General features: G+C 39.0%; 1 protein-coding gene across 1 annotated transcript in view; it reads right to left on the reverse strand.

Annotated features, from left to right (window-relative positions):
• Zfpm2 (zinc finger protein, FOG family member 2) overlaps positions 1 to 16,187 on the reverse strand; it is a 362,370-nt gene that overhangs the window by 144,712 nt on the left and 201,471 nt on the right. Inside the window, exon 5 of the mRNA XM_055626705.1 lies at positions 9,911 to 10,022. Coding sequence (XP_055482680.1) covers positions 9,911 to 10,022 — 112 coding nt within the window. The remainder of the gene's footprint in view (positions 1 to 9,910; positions 10,023 to 16,187) is intronic.

A 16,187-nucleotide genomic window follows, 5' to 3' on the forward strand; every position in this document is an offset into this window, starting at 1 on the left:
CTGGACAATAGCAGGGAAAATCAAACAACAGAGGTACAGGCGCAGGTCCGTGTAGCTAGTAGGGTAAGGTCGTAACTTGTGTAACTTTTGTTAAGAGATTGGCAAAAAGCAAACGGATTGTTCTCTTTTCTGTAAATGAGCAAACTAATAATTTTAGGCTTTGCAAGCTAGTTTCTCTAACAATTAAAATCTAATATTATAGTAAAAAGAACGGCCATAGACAATGTAAAAACAAATTTTCACAAATATGTTCTAATAAAATGTTAAGTGCATAAACGGTTTAGTGGGCCACATTTAACCCTGTGCACTATCATACTTAGATTCACTTTAATTATAATGGAGAGCCATTAGAGGTTTCTGTGCAATACCCATTTCCAATCTCCATGAAACAAGATACAAAGCGCTTATCTCACAGTTGATGCTATGTATGTGAGGAAGTGAAAATGTAGGGGGAAAAGTCACTTTGGAGATTAATTAGAAAAATAAATTCAAAATGCTAAGTTGTAGTCATCCATCAAGGCGTCACATTTACTCTGTGATAAAATACAACAGGAACCTAACCAGAACTACTGCTATAGTTCTTTTATTGGTGGTGGTAGCTGTGGCGGGTCTTTCGTTCTCTCCTGAGCACACCTTTGGAGAGGGCTCTTCATTTATTATGTGCTTGCGATGGTTAATTTCATTATGATCTTGACTTTGGGCACATCTAAGAGAACACTGTAAGAGATGTTTAATGAATGGCAGAGCTATGTTCGGCACTATGCCTTAAGCTACAGATACAGAGAGGAAAAATGACAAAGGCCTAGGAGCAACAGCTTCTCGACTTTGGGTGCAGCGTGACCAGGCACCTCACAGGCACACCATCCCCTCACTGACACACTGACAGCAACTTCTCAATAGCACTCTACCCTCCCCTAACATGCATTTTGTCAGGTACTTGGTCACTGGAACGAGAAAAGTAGCTCAGACAGTGCTATTCCAAGCACTTCACAAGTAGTAATCATCTGTCTGTTGGGTCTAGCCAGGAGTAAGTTGGTTTGAACAGTGAGCAGCTAGCAGTGTTGTCAGGCTGATAAAGGTCTGACGAGAGAACTAAGTGGTGGATGAGAGTGTTTAGAATGATGGATCCATGTGATCCAAGCCAGCTGACCTGCAAGTAAGGACAGGAAAATGGAGTCAGGTAACAAGTAGAATAAGGAAGCTGGTTTATTACCTGCTAGAAGTATCTGACTACACCACCATTTTTTCTGTCAGGGCACTGTGTTTAAATGAATGTGGATAGAAGCTTATTTCCCACACGGTTATCTGGCTAAACTCTCATTTTGATTATGGATGTTCCTGGATGATCAGCTCTACCCAGACTTGACAATCAAGGACTCTTAGCATCATTCAAGTGAATGGTGAAAAAGTTGATTTACTCATCACTGTTTTCATTCATAAGTTCCCTTCTCTTACAAAATTGTACTGTGAGCATGCCATGCTATGAGCCTCACAGATTCACACCCGTTAAATGTCCTCACCCCATTTCTAGAACTGATACTTAGCTTTCGAAAACAAAACAAAAACAAATTTCACACCCTTCATGAACCTTGCCTTGACTATGAGCTACCGACTGAAGCCTGTATTTAAATGTTTGAATTTTATGTAAGAAGTGGGAAATAGTAAGAGCTGGAGAGGACAGGAACTCCACAAGGAGAGCAACAGAACAAGATAATTTGAACACAGGGAACTTCCCAGAGACTCATACTCCAACCAAGGACTATCCGTGGAGATAACCTAGAACCCTGACAATGCAGCCACTTCTGATGAGAACTGATAGACTAAGATCAGAAAGAAGGAGAGGAGGACCTTCCCTATCAGTGGACTTGGGGAGGGGCATGCATGCAGAAAGGGGGGGGAGGGTGGGACCGGGAGGGGAGGAGGGAGGGACTTATGGGGGGATACAAAATGAATAAAGTGTAATTAATAAAAATAAAAAAATGTTTGAATATATCTGATTAACAAAGGTATGACTGATTTGTATCCCTATTGAAGTAATCATATTATGGAGAAAGTGTGTGTTCAATTGTTTTTATTTAATTTAGAAATTATCCTATGAAATTATCCTATGAATTATCCTATGAAAAAAGCTTTAAGGCATTCATAAGTATATTAAGAAAGTTTAGTTATATCGACAAGAAATTTACAGATTTTTCTGGGGGTAAAGATTTTGTGAATAAAACAAAGATTCCTTATTCTACATTTTGGGTTATATAAGAAGATGCGTTGCATCACTTTAGTTCCCAGTGTGTGTGCAGGTATAGATTTGATCCCCAGCAGTGCAATATGATGAATGTGTGAACGAATGAATAGATGAATGGGTGGATGAATGAATGGATGAATGGATGAATGGATGAATGTGAGAATGGGTTAACAGAGTGATTTGAATATGCAAGCACTTTTTTAAAACTGTCTGAGGAAAATGTTCTAAGAAGAGAAGTTTGTTTTTAAGAGAGAACAAAAGCTCAGAGTGCAGTTGTTTGTTTGAGTATTTGCCTAGCATGCCTTCAGCTTTAAGTTCCATCTCTAATATGGAACCTAAGTAGATTCAAATAATGTCCACAAATTGCTCCTTTACTGAAGTACTTTTACAATTTGGTGCAATTTTATTTCAGTATGTTTCCTGTGCATACAATTTTTAATGCTACTCTAATTATAGTACATACAAAACCATATATTCTTGCTTTTCTCATCTAGAAAGAATTATAATTCAACAATTTTATCTGTTCAGTATGATGTTTTAAAAGGTATTTAAACTGTCTTATTCTGAAAATTTTTACTCTTAGGAGTTGTCCCTCGGTTTAGCTGACAATGATTCTTCAGGGGTAGCTTTCAGCATTATCATCTGTTTGAATGACAGGCCAGCATCCCTGAATGATAGCGAATCACCTCTCAAAAGACCCTGCTCTTCATTTCTCATTTTATACACATAACACTGATATATCCATAGTTCTTATCATTCGCCAACCGTCTAACTTAGTTTCTACCTCCAAGAGACACAAGTTACACTCATATATGGATTCAAGGTGGCTTAAAATATTTTCTCCTAACACATGCTGGCACACCTCACTCATTCAGATAATTAACAATATAATACTGGCCTATTTACCAGTATTTCATTTTAAAACCTCATCATGACATTTGTATGAAAACAAATATAGTTTTACATACATAGCATAGATTAATAATGACTATGTGTTATGTATTAGCAGACTCGGGTCAGCACAATACTAGTAAACCATTAACACAGTTGTAAAAAAAAGCAAATGCACAGTAAGAAATGGAAACAACAGAAGGTCCAGTATTTGCTGAATCTGCTGCCATTTTGCAATTTGCAACAGAAAGCTCTGTTAACAATAACTCTATCACTATTGGGGCTGCTTGTCTTGAACCTCCCAACCTCTCTGAAATGACCATTTGAATCAAAACTGTGATTTTCTAAAGCAGTCATTTTTCCAATCACTGATTCTTAGAGCAGGCATAATAAACTGCTCACACCTCAAAATATATTTCTCATTTTAACAGAACATAACCAGAAAAAGCCTCAGACGATCATGAAACATTGGGTTTTCGGCATCACGTTATCCTGTGGTGCTCTGCAATCAATTACTGTTATACCACCATCATTAATAATTTTCTTAATGAAAATGATTCTGTTGATCTCCGTTGTATTTTAATTATCAGAGTTAAGCATAATTACACTGCAGCTCTGAGCTGGCATGTGGACTCCTTTAGGGCGCAATTTTGTTTTAACACACTGATAATGTAATTTTACATTGTGTCAGTTTGTTTGGTTATTATCCAGTTGTACAATTCCACTGTATTCCAGATAACAGATAATAACCTTAGTACCTCCTATATCCTGAAGTCATTTAAAAAGCAATATTGGAATTCTAAGACTAGCTAACTTAATCGTCTTATGATTTTATAATTCCCACTGCTAAATATTTGGTTCAGGCACTCACTCTCTTTCAAGAATACAGTAAAATGAGATGACATTCATACATTTTTTATTAATTTACTGACTATTTAAATACATGTTTAAAGATGAGCACTGTTTTCTTTTTAAATTAGTTTATTATTTGTATGCTATTAGACCCTCTGGGTAAATTCTGGTAAGCATTAGCTGGCAGACTACTTTGAAAATTGGCTATCATAATGGACAAAGCTGTTGTATCAAAGTTCTAATAAACTTCAGCAGATCCTCTGTTTTAAGGTAAATCAGTCTTGATGATAAAAGATATGTGATTTTAAAGCTTGATCACTTTAGTCAGGGTACAGAAAGTTTCTCACCCAAGTTAGATCATATTAGCATTTCTCTCATTATTCTATCAGTTTAGAGTAGGGGCTCGAACACAGGAGACAATCAATAATGTCTTAATTTATTAATTACATGACTAAATAAGTACAAAGTTAGAACTCTGAAGGTGGTCACACAGTTAGCTTCTACGTGATTTTAACTGTTGCAGCCTTAGAAGTAACAAGTGATATAAACTGAGTGGCCCCTGCCATTTCTGTTTTAGAGTGCTTCCTCTTTAAAAACAAGCCAAAGAAAGGACAAACACTTCACTGACAAACATGTATGTAATTGCTCAAAGAAGAGAAATAATGAATAACCTTGGCCCAGTAAATGGTGGCTTCAAAAGCAAGGCCAATTTTTTAAATAGTCATGGAATGAGTCTTGAGATGAAATACTAGCTTCATATCACAGGAGCTGTTTGTATCAGTCAATTTCATGTGTCTGAACCTCAGTTTCTCCTCTGCAGGATAGAATAGCTCTGCTTATATCAGGCATATGTTAGAACAATAAATGGTAACATGAAAACAATGAGACTAGTGCATAGAGGAGAAATAGCTTAATGATTGATGACAGCTATTATTAGTATTATCATCACATTAATAATCATACTAATATTTATATAGAATTCTCATTTTAAAAGCATTGAGTAAAGGACATGGTTCAGCTGCTAAGGGAGCTTGACGGAAAACTCAAATACTGAAGTTCAGTTGTTGGTACCTAAAATCAAAAGGAGCGAATCAATTCCTGAATGTTGTCCCCTGACCTTCACATAAGTGCCATGTTACATGACTCCCCCACCACACACACAAATAAATATATAAGAGCATAAATAAACAGGGAAATATTAAAAACAAAAAAGCATGTACTCTATTAACAACAAAGCCAATGTTTTAATAAGGCAAGGCTTCAGGTCTTTGAGTGTATGACATTTATAAATCTAGTTAAATAGATTCAGTGCTACCAAGTGAGACCTAAGAAATTTTTCCCTATTAATTATAACAGATGGCCATGTATTCTTACACATCAATATTAAGGCCTGGTGCCATTGTCTATCAATTCATACTTTTTTGATCCAAAGGGCAGGCTTGGATAGATGGTAAACAGGAATATTATGGCTGTCATAATACATACAGGCTTGTATCTAGGTGTTTTGTCATTAAAAATTCCACCAAGAAGCCATTGGGACCCTATAGTCATAGAAGTCTAAGAAAACCAATATCTAGAGAGGAGAAGTGACTCCATGTGGGTTCCTTTTGCAATGATTCCATGTTTATGTATGTAATCTGTAGTAATTAAGGCTACTTAACAGTTTTTACTCTTCTGCTTGACATTGTTGACTTAGTACAGAGATCTGGTGGATGAGTTATTTAGACAACTTCATGAAAATTAACATTGAAACCGAGCTGATTCAAAAAACCCCATGTGGAAGAACCTAAAGGTTTAGCATTGAACACTCAGAATAGTGAACTAAGGTTTTGTTTGTTTTGCTTTGTTGTTTTTATGCACGAAAAAGGAACCATGCTTCCTAATCTGTAGAAAGTAAAGAACAGATGAGCATCACTCAAAGGCGGACTTTTAGCAGTGCTGGCCTAGGCACGCACTCTCCTCCAGTACGGAGCTGTTGACTATGCTGCCCCAAGAGAGAAATAATCATCTGGGGTCTGTTAAGAATAATGGCAACAAATGACCAAAACATCTAGACGTTAACTGTCTAGATGGCCTAAGTACTTTCTAGAAGGACATGGAATAGTTGAGGCAGGAAAAACACATCAGATTAGGAATGTTAATGCCAGAAACTGTTTTATTTTCTACTTTGACTAAACAGAATGATACCAGCTTGTCAAATATCCCTAAGTGACAAAATGAAAATTTTAAATACTTATTTTTTGGATATCTAGAAAATAAAAGCTTTATTTATTTTTGTCCTTAGCCCTATTTAATATTATTTTAAGTAATTTTGAGTCATAAATAGTAACAGTAAGAAACCTATTTTTATCCTGTAAAAAAACACATTAAAAATTCTCCCAGTTAAACCATTTCTACAAAATGCTACACATACAAAATTTATATTTTGTATTTGCTGATATGCTCTGAGATAGTCGCGTCCTGTGGTAATGGTATTGACATAGAATTTGCAAGTAGTGTGTGTGTTTGGCCAGAAAATAAATAAGGAGCACGGTCATGTCATCAGGAACCTGTGCTTTTTCCTCAGTGAAAGCTCAAAGGGATTTGGCACTGGTAATCAGTATATCCAGGTACCTGGAAGCTGCCACAGGAAGGCCAATGCTGTGGTAGCAACTCCAAGCTTGTATTTAAGAAACTATTCTTTTGACCCCAGTGGCTCATGTCAGGCTAATTCTCTTCATCCTCCATTGGTGAAGGGATAGTTCTGAGAGTCACAGTGAATCACTGGTTCAAAACTCAAGGTTGCTGTTTTCTTTGGGATTACTGTGCTCGTGCTCGCAGAACAGTTCTGGAGCTATCCACCTGCTAGCTTCTTACACAAGGAAAGGAAGTTAGAAGACAGAAGCATACTGGAGATAGAGTCTGGGCAAGTGAATCAGGCTGTCTCTAAAGTCCAGGATCTCCCTGCAGTCTACGCTATACAAGAAGAGTGTGCCTTCTATTCCACCTCCTCAAAGCATGCTGGACACATACTATTCACATACATGTGTGCACAAACATGTATGCACCACACACTCCACACACATGAACAGACTCACAAACACTGTGAGAGAGAAGCGGAGTCTCAATTTTCCATGACTCAAATGATACCAGGACCCACAGTCCTTCAAGAGGCACTCCTTGAGAGGAGAAAATGAAAATACATTTCACATGACTGCAGTAATCAACCAAACATTTATGGTGAGTTTTCAAGACATAGTATAGCAGGCAACAAGTATTTGGTCATAGACTCTTTCTCAATTGTAGGATTCTACAGAATATTTGGGGAAAAACATTATACTTTAATATATGTTCTTTATGAATCTTAGGCATAAGGGTCTGGCTGTTTTGAGGGAACTCATGATGGAACGGTTGGATAGAGAAAGGTAGGGTGACATTGTACAAAGAAAACAGGCTTTGGAGTTGCCAGGACCTGGATTAAATTTTACCTCCATTATTAGGTTCCATTACTGGAGGCAATTGAGGTCTCTAAATCTCACACATGCAAAATGAAGAAAACCGGAGCTGTCATACAGGTTCATGCAGAGACAGTAGTCTTTAGTGTGCACCACTAGACATTATATTACATGAATGTTAGCTTTATGACAAAAATACACAAATTACCTACCTAAATCTTTTATTTATCTTTTGTAAAATGGAGGTGCACATCTGTTACCTCACAGGAGAAAAAGAAAATGATGCAATTTTGCAGGCCAGTTACCCAAATTCTTACAAATTAAACAGTGGCAGATAACCTTCTTTAGCCAAAAAGAAAACAAACAAACAAAAACAAACAAACCTAACCAAACAAGCAAATAAGAAACCACGACAGTATAAGCAATTCATGCCATTCATCATTTGGCAACATGATCCATCCATTACAATGGCTGACAACTAGTCATCATTTATCCAAGCCATCAATCAATATTTTTTTTCTCCCTTTCTTTTTGTGCAAAGAGCTTGCCTGGCCAAAGGCAGAGAATTAATAAGACATACTCCCAACTCACAATAAATAGATAGTTGATGGGATAGGGAAGAGAAATAGCTAACTTCTTGCATCTGCTTTTCTAGAACATATTAATAATCAATTATAAGAAAAGCAATGATAAAAAATGGGAGACATGTCTATAATTTGTTACACCATTAAAGAGGACCTGAGTGCTCAAAAAGACAGGACTTAAAGAGTACTTAAAAATAGTGGCTACCAATGTACAAAGCTAGTACATAATTAGACTTGATGCATGCATTATTAGTTAATTGACTGATAATTAACAATCTTCTGAAAATTACCCAGAACTTGATTACTGAAAAAGGCTTGAAGGATGGGCAACCCTAATACAAAGACAAAATTGTGTCCAATGTTTAAGTTAAAGCACTCAACTAAAGTTAACTATGAAATTATAATTTTAGTTCAGAATTATTATTCCTAAAATAATCCCAGGTACAAATACAGTGGTTTTGGATCATGTCAGAGGAGGGCTGTTTTCACTGTTCTTTCCTGATGTATCCCCACAATGAAGATCCATTATTACTGCCCACTAGAAATGTGATCCTCGCAGTGGGACCTGTGCACCAGAAACTCTTTCCTACTTGTGTTCTGAATGTAGGGAGTTGTAAACAGACTCACTATAATCTATTTTGATAAGTTATACTGACACAGCCAAGGGAATTTTCACTTTTCTTTTAGTTAAGATGATCCTGCCAGAATATCACAGATATTTCGAGTTAGAAAATTGATGGGTCTGTGGCCAGCAATTATGGACGGGAAAGGAATATAATCAGAGCCTGGTGTGCAGGTTGCGCTGATAGCCTGCAAATTCCCCCTTTCCGGTGTTTCAGCTCTCAAAGGCCCAGGGTAGTTTGGAGACAATCCTCTTATAAATGTACAAACTGTAATGATTATAGGAACAAGTTGTAATTGTTTCTAGCAAGTTTTTAAGAGTCTTTGATGTTGTGATTAGTGTTTTACATGTTAATGTATTGATAGGAGTGCTTATTTGCTTGCTGCCTTGTATGCTTTCATGGTTTCTAGGTTCAATGAGCAAACACATCTTTGATCTCAGTAGGTCTATTTGGTTAAAAAAGAAAGCTGAAAGGAATGAAACATGAGAAGCAAACGGTTTTGCAATATTCACGAAGAAGTGACACTGGGTACGTCCCTGTGTGAACACTGAGCCTGTAACTTAAAGGTAGAGAAAATACACAAGGCTACAACCCCCATACCCCAGTCTCCAAACCCCAACACCGAACCACATTCCTGTCCCAATGAGAATTGTCTCGTGATATGTCATCACAGAACCGCAGATCCTTTTGTAGCTACAAGAGGTTGCAAGGTTGATGTCACACTGAGCGAATCAAAGGCAACACTCTGCAAGCCATCAGGCCCCCTCTTGCCCGTTAACCTTCTGCCCTTCACAAAGCATCACGGGACAGAATTTGCTCTCTACAAAGGTTTAATTTTCAGCTCCCTTCACGTCCTCTGTGATTTCAGGAATCAGAATGCCATGTGTCCTCTGGAAGCATGTGCCTGGACACGAAGTGCTAAATTTTAAAAGGAATACACTTTTGGGTTGATAATGCCTAAGAAGAGATTTCACAAAACACGGCAGCTATCTATAAAACTAGGAGTAAAGGGAAGGGACACCAACCAAGCCACTCACACAGTGGGACTTAGCAAATGTGCAGAGCACTAAGTAATTAATGCTATGACATTTTTTGTTTATGCTGTACAGACGTAAAAATCAGAAGGATGCCCCACTGAAAACACAGAACAGTGAAGCCTCGAGAGGGAAAAGGGAGCGAGCGCTGCCATCGTTCGTGGTCCTCTACCCCGTTCCTCCGGAGCACTGATGATTTGCCCAGGTGTCAGTGCCACTGCGAAGACAGGGGAAAGGGTCACGAGGTTACCTTTGCTGTACACAATGCAGTTGCTCTTGCTGTCCTCCACTCCTTGCCAAGTCACATCCAGAAGCCACTTGGGACCAGCAGTCAGCACCATGGGCACCTGAGCCTTCGTCTTCTGCGGAGTGATAACAAACAGATGCCATTTGCTCCTGTTGCTTAAAAACTTGAATAATAAAAAATGTACTAATAATTTCATTTTTACAAACAACTAAAGTTCCCAAACCATAATCCAAGGCCTTATCCCCTGCCCCCTGGTATCTTTTAAGATGACAGAAGCTGTAAGGCTTTTACTACTTTCACTAGTGGAATTATTATCTAGGCTTTTCCCCCTAAATGATACTGGGTCAGATCTCCAAGATTAGGCGGATCTCTGGTGGCTCTGAATTGTAAAGAGAATGCAGATGACTTGCACTGCAGAGCTGAGTGTTTGGAAGTGAACTTTAGACACATTGTACTTCACTATCAACAGGATCTCAGGATTTCCTGAAACAGACAGGAAAGAATTTAAAGACTCAGGATCCATTTCAAAGCTCGATCCTGAGCAACATTTCTAGCAGAGTCTGTGCTTATTCGGAATGAATAATGAAACCCACCCAACCGCCTTTGCTGAGGTATGGATATGTGGTCAGACTCTACTGCAGTAACAATGGTGCTAGCGCCTCGCCACACCTTGTCTTCCGGTGACTGTAAGAGAGCAACCTGAATAACTCAAACGCAGAGAGACTGAATCACAAGCTACCCTTTGCTCCAGAGAAACATGCAGGCAGGGACGCCAGTGCCATCGTTCTAGCAGGCTACACCAACGGTGGGCAAATCTAATTCTCATACGATCCGGCACTTTGCGGAGGGTGGCACCCGAATTCTGTACATTGAAAAGATATTTGATAAACTTACAGGACAAGAGACACACTAGGAAGGAGATCAGGAAGTCTCAGTGAGACAGTGCTTCCTCTGAGTCGCCGTCAACTGGCATTCAGACTTATCATTCGACAGCCCCTGTTCTGTGTATCAAACATCAGGAAACCACAACACCGAGGACAATACAAGGGTCTCAAGGTAATTTCTGAACTGAATTTTCACCTAGATATGATTCTGCCAAAGAAATCTCAATTCATCCTGGGACTTCCTCACATGTTCTGCGCTATCGTGAATTTCCCAAATTGACATTCACAAGTATTCGCTCGAGGATTTCTGCGTACCCTGGCAGCTTCAGACCTCACAGGAGTCTGCAAAACCATTTCACCCACCCCACAACAACAAGAACTGTGCACTACATACCAATCTATTTTAACAGGAAAGGGATGTAAAAACTGTTCGTAAGATAGGTGCTGGCTCAATTGTTAAAATGACCATCATATTAGGCAAGGCAATGACTACCATACAGTGTGCTAATAATACACAATAATCAACCACAAAGGGCAAGTTTAAAAAAACAAATCTGGCATGTTAGCTATGGCAGTAGTATGGAATGGTTTGGGTAGTTTAGGATGTGTGGCAACATGCAGTCAGCCATAAAGACCTCTCCTTAAAGCTCATACCATGATGTGGCCCTTTTCTTTATGGAATTAATCACCATCCTAATAATTCTCTGACTCAAAGGAGAGTCTGCCTAAATGTCCTTTTTGAACACTAAGCCAGAGGCCTTTCCATTATACAAAGTCTTCAGGAAATCTTATTGTAAGGTAAAAAAGTCAACTAGTCTATACCCTGATTTTCCACTCAATACACACACACACACACACACACACACACACACACACACACACAGAGAGAGAGAGAGAGAGAGAGAGAGAGAGAGACAGAAAGATGGAGAGTATAAGAGATAGATCCAGTCCTGCTCTTAGTAATAAAAATGTGAATCTTTTTTTTTTATTCATTGAAGACTGAGGTGAAGACGTTAGATGCTAAATAAAGTGTGAAAAAGATCGTAGCACTCAGCTGTACTCCTGAAAATTGAGAGTCATTCAAAGGCAAGGGGAAAATGTCTGTCTGTACAGTCTCAGGAGATACTGGAGAGGTAGCATACAGGAAAGATGTGCATTTACTGGGACCATGTGAACAAATGCTGAACAATATATAAGAAAACAGTGTCTGGGCGACACTAAGTTCTGTTTACATTCTTAAAAAATTCTTCAAAACTTTCTCCCCCACCCCCTTTCTCTTTAAGGTAGTATTTCCCTGTGTAGTCCTATCTGTTCTGGAACTTGCTCTATAGACCAGGCCTGCCTCTGCCTCCCAAGTCTGGGATTAAATCCCTGCACCCTCATGTCCTGTCTTACAGGAGAGAACTGAGAGAGAACAGAACAAGGCATCTCTGGGAAAGGGGAGGCTCCTAGTTCAGGCCCCTAGTTTCAGCTAGGGCTAAGGAGCCTAAACTCCAGACTTCCTGTAGCCAGGTAGGGCTTCTAGCAGAGGGAGGGGGAACACCAACACACCTATAAAACTTTTGACCCAAATTTGCCTTGCCTACAAGAAGTGTGCAATTAAAGATAGAGCAGAGGTTGGGGAAATGGCAAACCAGTGACTGGCTGGACTTAGGACCCGCCCTATGGGAGAGAACCATCCCATCACTATTAGATACCGTGCTATGCTTGCAAACAGGAGCTCAGCAGAACTGTCTTCAGAGAAGTTTCATCTAGCAGCTGATGGAAACAGATGTAGAAACCTACAGCCAAACAACAGGTTGAACTCAGGGAGTTCTGTGGAAGAGTGGGAGGAAAGATAAAGGGAACTGCAGGGATCAAGACCAGCATGAGAAGACCTACAGAGTAAAGCAATATGGGGCCCAGGGGAGCTCACAGAGACTGAACCACCAAATAAAGAGCATGCAGGGACTGGACCTAGACTCCTTCCACATGTAGCAGATTTGCAGAGTGGTAAACATGTGGGTCCTCTAACAAAGGGAGTAGGAGCTATCTCTGACTCTGTTGCCTGCCTTTGGATTTCTTTCCCTTAGCTGGACTGTCTTGTCAGGCCTCAGGAGGAGAAGACATGCTGAGTCCTGCTGATACTTGAGAGGCCAGGGTGGGTTGATACGTCCTCCTCAGTGCCTCTGCTTCTCTGAGAACAAGGAGAGGGTTGAATAGTGTTAGGGGGGCATGAAGGTGGTACTGGAAGAAGAGGAGGGAATGGGCTGGGATCAGGACATAAAGTGCTTAGATAGAGAGATAGATAGATAGATAGATAGATAGATAGATAGATAGATAGATAGACAGACAGATGTAAAGAAAACTTTCATCAAATCAACAAATCACTAAAAGAAAAGGTTTACTTTCATCATCACAATCATCCTCAAAATTCTTCTTCCTTAAAAATAAAAAGTCTTCAAGGGGTATATCTCGGAGAAAGGACTTGAAACAGTGCTGCAAGTGTCTTTACACATCCAGCAAAACCTTCTGTGGTTAATTCTCTAGGCCAATGGTTCTTAATCTTCCTAAGGCTAGAACTCTTTAATACAGTTTCTCATGTTGTAGTGACCCTCAACCATAAAATTATTTTCCTTGCTACTTAGTAACTAATTTTGATACTGTTATGAACCATAATGCAAATATCTGATATGCAGGATATATGTGAAAGGGTCACTCAACCCCCAATGGTCATGACCTACAGGTTGAGAATCACTGCCAGCCTAAGAAGACCTAACCAATAGAGATAGTTTCACAGACAGAATGTGTGTTATTTATATAGACAGTGTGTTAGACACAAACTCTTTCATACTTACAGAGGAGGAAATCAATCCTGAATGATTAAGTAATTTCGTGTAAGTCAAAAACCTGGTAGAAGGCAGTGTTATTCTTTTCTTTTCCAACATGCTCACAGTAAGCAAAAATAAATGTCCAGAGTTTTCTAGGACTGAAGGTTTCTGAGGAGTCAGGGATGTTAGGCTCAATCTAGCTGCTCCTGCTAATGCAACAAACTTAGTTCACATCTAATTAATACCTGCTGCATGTAGACTATTACATACTTCACCTGAATGATGATCTTTCTATTTTAATTCTCCAACATTAGATAAGCACACATACTGCTACATACTTCACGTGAAGGATGGTCTTTCTCTTCTCACTGCTCCAGCATTTGATACCCACACCCCACCATTCTGCCCCTAAACAAGTTAAGACTTAAGAGGAGACGTTGTTGTGGTGCAAATAAAAATACTTGATTAATATTGTATGTGAATGATAAGTTAACACATTGTATCTCTTAAGACTTTGGTAAACATACATCACATTTCAGCAGGGGTAGAAATTGATTTAAAAACTGAGTTGAAAGGGAAACAATTTCTACTACCCCATATTAGCAAGGCAGAAGCAAGAGTGTAAGACGGTCTAGCTGAAAGCTATACCCAAGCTGTAACATAAATAATAAGTAGATAAAAATTCTCAAGGGACCAGTTATTACAGTTTTGTGGAGGTGAGTCAATTTCTTTCTGAAGAAGTCAACTTTTGTAGAGATTGACTGCCTTCAAAGAAGATTACCAAGTGTGAGAAGGAAGGAGTTAGGCAGGATTATATGAAATGTACACTCCAGAAAAATCCATGAATAGAAAATAATAATAACTTTCCCATTGATCATTAGGTTCATTTCATCACATCTTTTTCCAGTATGAGGTTTCATAGAAATTCTAGAGTTTTAGAAACCTTAAACTTTATTGAGTTTAATTCTTTAGCTTACATGCAAGATTTAAGGCAAATATTCATTAACACATAAGGTATACAAACTGACAAGCGTACTGGAAAAAGAGTTAGTTTCTAAAAGGCATGGCAGATAGGGAAATAGTCCTAAAGACAGCTATGCTCAAAAGCCTCAGAACCTATTAATACATTACCTTCTTAAGCAAAAGATGTGGTTACATATTGAGGATCATGAAAAGGTAGATTGTCCTTAATGATGAGACTGACCCATTCAAACCACATGAGTCCTTAAATGTAGGAAAGGAAGGCAGAAGTGTGAAAGGAAGAGAGGCTGAGATGCTGGGCATGGTGGTTCACACTTGCAATCTCAGCACACACAAGGCTGAGGTATGGGAATTGCTGTGAGGCTACAGACATTCCGATCACATAGTGTGTTACAGGATGGCCTTGGCTAGAGTGAGACACTGTCACAAGCAATCAAGCAAACAAACAAACAGACTCCACACAGAAAGGATCCTCCCGGCTTTTAAAGGTGGGGAAGTGACCTAGGCCACCAGCAAAAGAATGTGGTTGCTCAGTCCTCAGTTTACAAGATCCACGAGCCATTGTTTTGCGACCCTAAAACACTATAGCTGTGAAATGTCTAGTCACCAGGAAATTGAACATTGCAGCCAATCTTGAAGAGACCTGATGGACTAGGGTCAGATAGAAGGGGAGAAGGACTAGGGGCGGGGCATAGGGGGAAAAGGAGAAAGGAGGAGGGACTGAGAGGAGGGGGCTACAGGGGGATACAAAAGGAAGAAACTGTAATAATAATAATAATAAATAGCGAAGAAAAATAACCCAAAAAGTTAGATCAGTGTATGACTTTAATTGACTACAGAAAGTGACAAGAAAGTGGGTGTGGTGGCAGAAATTTAGAACTTCATCTCTTGAGAGGAGGCAGAATGACTGGGAGATGGAGGACAGCCTGGTTTACACCATGAGATCTTGTATCAAAAAATCAAAACAAACAAACAAAAAAGAAAACAACAAAGAGAAGAGAAAGAAGTTGAGGAGCAGAAAGAAAAAAAGACTGGCAAGAGAAGAGAGGAGGAGGAGATGGAGGGCTGCTGTTATTTCCCAACAGAACAGAGCCTGTAGAAACAATGGCATTTACCACCATGTCTTGCCTTAGCCCAAGTTTCAAATAGGCACACACGAGAGGAACCGACAAATGATGATCATGCAGGATGAGAAAAAAGTAATTTTCTAATGTAAAAGATTGTGATGCTTTTGAACTTAGAGAACCTTACTTATCCTAATTTTATTCCTATATTTTAGTTTTCATTTTGAAATACCTACTGAGATAGAGCTTTGTCAGTTAAAGTTTATGTTTTATCTGTAGCTCTTTCAGCAATAACTCAAGGCTTGAAAGGAATCTTCTTAAAAACTGTATACTTTTTGTGGCTCAAAATTTAAGTTAAAAAAAAATCTGAGTTTGAACCCAGCGTTTCACATTTAGACCGCCCACAACTAGACAAACTTGACAAGGACAAAATGGGTCCTACGTGTCACTTCTTAGAAATAATTAGAATCATCTAATGTGGATAAAAGAGGTCAGACTGGCATCCACTGCTCACTAACCTTTGGAGTTACTGGAACGACAA

Source organism: Psammomys obesus, unplaced genomic scaffold (genome assembly GCF_907164565.1).
Source record: "Psammomys obesus unplaced genomic scaffold, mPsaObe1.curated_primary_1811, whole genome shotgun sequence".
NCBI classification, from domain to species: Eukaryota; Metazoa; Chordata; class Mammalia; order Rodentia; family Muridae; genus Psammomys; species Psammomys obesus.